Source organism: Plasmopara halstedii (genome assembly GCF_900000015.1).
Source record: "Plasmopara halstedii genome assembly, contig: Scaffold_2904, whole genome shotgun sequence".
Taxonomy (NCBI): domain Eukaryota; phylum Oomycota; class Peronosporomycetes; order Peronosporales; family Peronosporaceae; genus Plasmopara; species Plasmopara halstedii.
In genome coordinates, this window is record NW_020189809.1 from 643,383 (window position 1) to 650,523 (window position 7,141).

At 45.7% G+C, this 7,141-nt stretch overlaps 3 protein-coding genes across 3 annotated transcripts; 1 reads left to right on the plus strand and 2 right to left on the minus strand.

Annotated features, from left to right (window-relative positions):
* Window positions 1-191: 191 nt before the first annotated feature.
* Window positions 192-797, plus strand: PHALS_05556 (uncharacterized protein; the record flags this gene model as incomplete). The annotated part of the gene is made up of 2 exons (XM_024719119.1): window positions 192-332; window positions 396-797. 2 exons carry the CDS (start codon window positions 192-194, stop codon window positions 795-797), a joined length of 543 nt encoding a protein of 180 aa, XP_024584449.1.
* A 2,069-nt stretch (window positions 798-2,866) lies between these two features.
* PHALS_05557 (uncharacterized protein) lies at window positions 2,867-4,360 on the minus strand (the record flags this gene model as incomplete). The annotated part of the gene is made up of 3 exons (XM_024719120.1): window positions 2,867-3,000; window positions 3,963-4,077; window positions 4,157-4,360. The coding sequence occupies 3 exons, from the start codon at window positions 4,358-4,360 to the stop codon at window positions 2,867-2,869; spliced, it is 453 nt and encodes a 150-aa protein (XP_024584450.1).
* Window positions 4,361-5,349: 989 nt separating this feature from the next.
* PHALS_05558 (uncharacterized protein) lies at window positions 5,350-5,659 on the minus strand (the record flags this gene model as incomplete). The annotated part of the gene is made up of 2 exons (XM_024719121.1): window positions 5,350-5,498; window positions 5,566-5,659. 2 exons carry the CDS (start codon window positions 5,657-5,659, stop codon window positions 5,350-5,352), a joined length of 243 nt encoding a protein of 80 aa, XP_024584451.1.
* Between the last annotated feature and the right edge of the window lie 1,482 nt (window positions 5,660-7,141).

Genomic DNA, 7,141 nt, shown 5'->3' on the forward strand with positions numbered 1-7,141 from the left:
TCGGCGGGACGGGAGGATAAAAAGCCTCATTCACGTAGAACGGCATGTTGCCGGTAGATGCACGCACTGTATTGTTCAGAGCGAAGTCCACAAAAAACAGCCCGACCAAAATCGGTTTGGAGTCAAAGGGTATGGTGTTTAGTGCCGCCACGGACCCAGCGGTAGATCCACGACGCTTTTCTCCTTTCTGAATGGGATATCCTCCAATCTCTTCTTATGAGTGGTTGAGTGAAGGTATAGATGGGCCCATTCCGCCAGACCAAAATGTCATACTGTGGGACAAATTGATTAAGCCGCCACAGTCTGTTGCTTCATTTGTGGCACTTACTGAAGTAAGTGTGACTTTTCTTAATAGAGCCGTCTACAGAGGCAATATTTAGCAACTTTCCCATAAGGAGCTCTGCAAAGTCATTGAGGAATTTTTGGGCACATTTACCCAAATTAGTGATCCAGACACTTTGTTGTCGACGGTTCAAGCTCAACCTAGTCTTCACCGAGCCTTGCTTGTTTCCAGCACGGAGGGAAATTTCCACAACCTCCGCAACAAGACTTTTGGGCACGCTGTACTTCGGGAGCTAAGCACTCGTACATATCCGTCAACCGACGATGGTAAAATGTTTGATCGGGTCTCCACTCTATACCTCAACCAGTCCGACTATGACTTTCAGACCGTATTGGAGCAACTGTGTCCAGAACAGTCCCAACGGCTTAAGTTACGACATGCCGAGGCTGATCAAGCTATGATCAAGCTATGCAAAGTATTGCACCTCTTATCTATCTGGACCCACTTAGATTAACCGTCCTTGGGAGAGCAGCATCGGCACTGCCACACCCGATGTGGCTATTCTGGGATGATTTGAATTAGGCTGCCATCATCACGTCGCCCTTAATGATGAGCATTTTGGCCTAACCTCTTTTGACTGCCCTTCGCGAAGCATTTAAGATCTACGATAGCATACGGTGGCCATTCCATCCCACTCATCTCTGATGTGCAGTAGACCCTACGGGGTTACTCTCTCAACGTGAATGGCCTAAATAACGTCACACAACGAGCCTTGAATTTTGTTTTTAACAATTTGCACTTAGTGGGAATTCAAGAGGTAACGTTGACGGGTATCGAAAGTCTAATAAAAGCTAAACACCATTGGAGTACGGCTTCGCGGCTAAACACCAGCTTTTGGTCACAATATAATATGAGCACATATACAGGGTAGACTGGTGTCGGCCAACTATTAACATCATCGTACCCAATCGAAGATCTTTGTGATGTAACGTGTCGGTATGTAAGCTCTTAGATTATCTATCTCTGTTTCTACTTATTCGAGGCACTCTTGATGCAACTATCACTTATATCCATGTTGCGTACGCTCCGGCCTAACCAAGTAAAAGGTCCGACTTCTTTACTACTTTAACCCACCAGTTTGAAAACGATTGCCAGCACATCGTTTTGGGCGACTGTAACACTATTTTTCGTCTGCTTGATATGGCTCAGTAACCGCGATCGACTTCGAAACAAACACCTTAGTGGATGATTGTTTTGAACTTGGTTGATGCTTGGCGACTTCAACACCCGAACCTTTAAGGGTTTACAAGTTTTAACAGTAGCTCTCGCATTAACTACGACTTGGTAAGCTCCAGACTTTTTCAGTCTGTCATTCAAGACATTCGCCACGACTTTCGCGGCTCGGCGGGCACATGTGACCATGTCGGAATTTCTTTTAGGCTCGGATACTCCGGGTTTAAGCCTCCAAATCGGGCTCCCTGGAAATGCCCGTCATGGGTTATCCAGCTGCCTGAAGCCCAAGAGTATTTGCAGCATTCCTTGCGTGAGCTAGCGGACTCATTTTGGGTCCCTAATTGCGGATCCTATCATCCGGGATGCCTATTGGACAAACGCAAGCGGGAGACTCCATATTTCTCCGGGAGTTGTTTTTAAGGAAAAATGAGCGAAAACAGGTATAGGAAAATCTTCATTTTAAGGTGAATGTGCTCCAGCACTTGAAAGCCTAAGCTTCGTCTGCTGCTGACCCTACGCAACTTGCCACTGCTAAGGCCAAACTTGGGCCGAGCAAAACTACTACGCTTTGGAGCACGATTTTACCTCCAGCCTAGAAAACACGGAGCGTTGCTCTAGATTTTCTTTCGGTCGCTCCAAGTGCTCCATGAGACACCCATTCCTGTGGATTCGGCCAAAGACTTGAAGTCAACTCGCGCCCAATTTTTGTCCTTCTGATCTGGAATATACTGCTCGCCTTCAGAAGAGTTTGGTCATGGGCGACCCGAATGAGGTAGTATCAATCTTACCCGAATATTTCAGGACAGTACGGCTCGTCTCGCGCCAAATAATCAGGCTTACTTGGACAGCCCGTTTACGGATTTGAGTTTTACTGGGCATTAACTCGCACTGCTATTCCGGGGCCAGATGACTTACCTGCAGAGTATTATAAGAAGGACTTACCTCTCTGGAGTCGAATATTTGAATTGGTCTATGCTGCTCCAATTGAACGCGGGAAAATGACTAAACTTTAATGGCGGGCCCAAACTCGCTGCTCTACCAAAAGAGCGACCGAAAACTTTCCAGTCACTACCGTCCAATATCACTACTCAATGTGGACGCCAGGCTGGGACCGAAAATTTTAGCCCACAGACTTCGCTCTATACTCGGTAGTTTGCTGCACTCGAATCAATATGGATTCGTCCCGGGCCGCGATATCCGCCATGTCCACCAGCGGTTTCAAGCACTGTCCCATTTGTTCGCAAACGGTGATTTTCCTACTGGCGCGGTTTTACTTGACTTGCGAAAGCCTTTGATAGTGTCGTCTGGGATGCACTTGATATAGTTTTGATGCACTTTGGGTTTAGTTACTCATTTAGACTCTGGATTCGAGTCCTCTTTCCCAGCACACTGGTTTCCTTGAAGTTCAACAGGCGACCACTCAACCATTTGAGCTAGGATCCGGGGTTCGCCAAGGTGATTCTCTCTCGCTGGCACTTTTCGTACTATTTATTGAGCCAGTGTTCAATTATGCACGGGACCATCTTCATGACTTTGGACTTCGTGTCGGCTCAACAGCTCACGCGGTGATCAGTTTTGCTGACAACTGTACTGGGCTTCTCTGTGATTCAAGCCATACTAAATTCTTTTTACAACTCGTATAAGCTTTTTGTGAGGCCTCCGGTATGCGCCTAAACAAAGACAAAACAGTGATTCTTGCTTTCAAGCCTTGAACCAACGAAACAAAACCTTTACGTCAAAGCCTTCACAAATGGTGTTATCGTGGTGGGAAATACTGACCGCGCAAAGCTACAGAGAAATTTTTATGGTCCAAGCCTCACCGACACTGACCGCCTACAACACCTTCTATCAGAGATGGAAAAACGTTACTCAGTTTGGCTTCATCGCGCGAGAGCTTTACGCGAGCATGTAGTCATTCTTCAGCAAGTAATTTTACCCGTTCTATGGTAAACCGCGAGCGTCTGCCATATCCCGGCATCAGGATTTCAAGACCAGCTTTTACGGCTTATTTCGCGCTTCAAGTGTCGATTTAAGACATCAAACGCGCTGCCCCGCGACTAGTGGTTTCTTCCCTTGGGCTAAGGGGGGCTGGGGGATGGCGCCCATTACAAACACGATTCGGAGTCTCCAACTGCATATGCTGTGCAAAGTGATGCCGGCAGGAAGATTGACGCCTTACATCCCTTCTTGGGCAGATTTAGTCATTCGACTATTTGATCATGCTATGTCACCTTGGGGGGAAGATTTAGACATTCTGTATGCACCAATGACTACAAATCCAGTCTACGCAATTTTGCTCTGTTCTAAGTGCTGTGCGGCCCCTGGGCTTTACTGGCACAATGTGCTTTTACTTGGCACACACACTTTTGGCGAATGCTCACCCGGCTACAAATTAAATTTGACAAGCTAACATCATTGAAATAATGTGGATATTGTCTATGCCTACCGGGGCAGCACTTTGGCGGGGACTTCACGGTCGCTAGGCTTAATTCGTGAATTGGCAGATCAAAGGATTTTTTGTCCAGCTCAACTTTTTCGAGCTTGTCCGCCTCCGATGACGCCTGCAAGCCTATCACAATTTCTGAGCCAATTTGCTCGGGTCGTTTAGTGAGCAAGCGCTCGTGTGCCAATTTCTTGGACAAGGCAAAGTGTTTCCTCATTCACAGGATCGTATCCCGATTGGGCCCTGCCAGGCTTCGCGCAAATACACTGCCAGCCACGCCTGGGTTTTTGATGCTTATGAAGTATCGGAACTTTGCGTGCCTCGCATTCGCTCATCGAGTTCTCGGTGCCAGCGTTGTTCCTTTCGCGGTTAGACGTTTCAAGCAGCCCCCCCTCTGTCATGTGGATTAGAGATGTAAAAATGGGCATGCACGTTCTGCTAGTTTATTCCGATCTGCTATATAGGCTACATCATAACGCTCTCTTTTTTGGCTATCGGCTTTAGCACTACCCGGTACTCAGTCGATGTACCACCATGGGTGCGAGGTCCTGGGGACGGCTCCTCCCCTCTTTTGGTTCTGTGACTTTGCCATACAAATCTGGGCTGACTGAATTACCGATTTTCATGCCTTTTTCTTGGTGCACTAGAATGGGATTCAATCTTATTTATCAAGCTGGAGCCTGAAGCAACGGCCAAGACCCGCTATGGCTATAGCCTCTTTGTGGTTTCCACATTTTAAGAGCAGTGAATTTCGGTGTCTATGGCTAAATCGGAATGATATCCGCTCTCATGACTTTCAAGTCAATGTTGCGGACGTTCAAGCTCGAGTCAAGGCCGTCGTAGTGCTCCACATTGAGTGCTACTATCAAGATCTTCTATATTCAAATCTATGAGCCATCCAGGACTTAGACGGCGCAGTCTGCAAGAGCTGTTGGCAAACCTCCAATTTCTGAAGCGCTGCCACTGTGCCCCGAGGCTATGAATAATTAACGGCTTTCTACTGTGTGACGACAACTTGGCGTTAACACTGGCTGCAGTGCTGCGCTGTGGCCACTCTCAAAGTTTCCCATACCCATAATTCATGTGTCGAGAATTACAGAAATGATATAGGAAAACAAGAGTATACCGCTTTGTTTTCCAGACGGGTTGGGTTTTGGTTTTTTCCTTTTCGAATTTAGTCATTTTGGACTTTAATGGTTTGGAGGACTTTGGAATTTGGCATTTTAGGTTTTTCTCCTACTGGACAAGTTTGTCGAACCCGATTTACGAATGCGTCTGTTTGGGGCCACGGGCTAACCCGATCTACATCAGAATTTGCGTAGCCATTTTGGTGTGATAGACCTTAAAAAGTTAGCCACTCGCAAGCCATACGACATTGCCTACTACCGTCTCACTCGAGGGCGTCACTAAGCGTTAAGTAGGCTTTCCCATTGGGAATTTCGCATATCGCCGTTGCCTTGCTAAGGTATTGTAACGATTTGTCCCGAAGGTTTACCGCAAGTAACCAGATGTTAGACTTTTTTTTAGTAAAAGGCAACTCTAGGTCCCAAGACCATTTCATGCATCACCAGACCCAACCCAATTTTTGGCCGCGGGGGGGTCGAACCCGCAGCCTTCAACTTGGTCATGCAGTATCGTGACCACTCCGCCAGAACACCAAATGGAGTTTTATTAGGTGTCTTGACTCCTATCTGGGACATTGCGCTTACGCATCCTATACTTGGAATTTGTATGGAATCCGTTTATTTTGATAGATTATAAGGTAGAGAAATAATAATGAAAATGATTTCTCATAGTTTATGGTATAATTGTGAATATTCTTGGGTTGGTGTTTATGAAAAAGAAGGAGTCCATGGTGTATACTTGCACATCAGAGAATAAAGAGACTTCGAGGTATATAATATTATATGTCGTAGTATCATTAATCCTATAAATCTTACGTTTCTTACAGGTCCTTGGTTCGACCAAAGCACACGAAATGAACCTTGTGCGTTTGCAAATACGGACTCCAAGAGCCAGAACGTTTCTGTACAGTTGGCACGGCAAACCGTTAACTCATCCCATCTTCGATTCAGCAAGAAAGAGTCTGATTAGCGAGGTCGCAGATACACTGTAGGCTAATTACGTATAAATAAATCCTTTCCCACTACATATTTTGGGTAAATTGACTGCCGTATGCATCGTCGGATTGCTGTTGAACATCCTGGGTATCAACCGTAGCATCGCGCGCCTGGTGCAGGGCACTACTACAATTTTTTTCATCACGCAATAGTCCTTTAGCGATAGTTTTTTCCTCTTGCGCACAGACTCAACGTATCGCCTAACAATGTGTTTGTAGATGCGTTCGCTATAGTCTTCCCGTCCTTAGTAATACCCTCTTTATACGCTTGACATATTACTGCATGAGTTTGAGCACATATTCCATGCACTGCATCGCAGTATCAAAGCTCCATTACAGAGCCGAACTTGCGGTTGATACGTCAAAAGAGAAGTTCACGTGACCTAGCGAATTGACGAGATCAATAAGAAATGGCGCTTTGAGCTCCTTGTCAGCTACAGGATTGGGTTGATAGACCAATGAAGTAGCACTTTCATAGTAATACCACGCATTTGTTCTTCTGTATTGTCGAGACATCCACCTAAAAGAACACTATCCATTTGAGTACATTTGGTTGGTTACAAGATCTACTTCTACGGTTATCGTGTCTACAAGTTGCTCCGAGATGATACCACTGGATGACACATTTAGTGTCGTCTTGCCGTCAAATGCGTTAGGATGCAGATGCTGCAAATGCGTCCGGGTGTGTGAATATGTATGTTAAGACACTTTTCGTTTTGGCATTTATATTCTCTTAATGCATTTATTTATTCTGAACCAGTTCGGTGACCTGGACCTCTTTGCAAACAACGCTTCAAGCATAATATTCGGGTACTACGTAGTCTAATAATGACTCGGCTCTTGATATACTACCGGATGCAACGGGGGTCCATTCACCTCGAAAGTACCTGCTACAAGCGAGCGGCGTCAGACCCAAGACTAAGCGGGTGGAAATGTTGGAACCACTGTATGTGTGTTGTTCAGCGATAATGTCACATTTCATTTCTATTTTTATGATCAGTAATTGACCTGACAAATTGTGATCAAGCGCTTTTTGTGTAATACTCAAATTTTAAAAAATGTA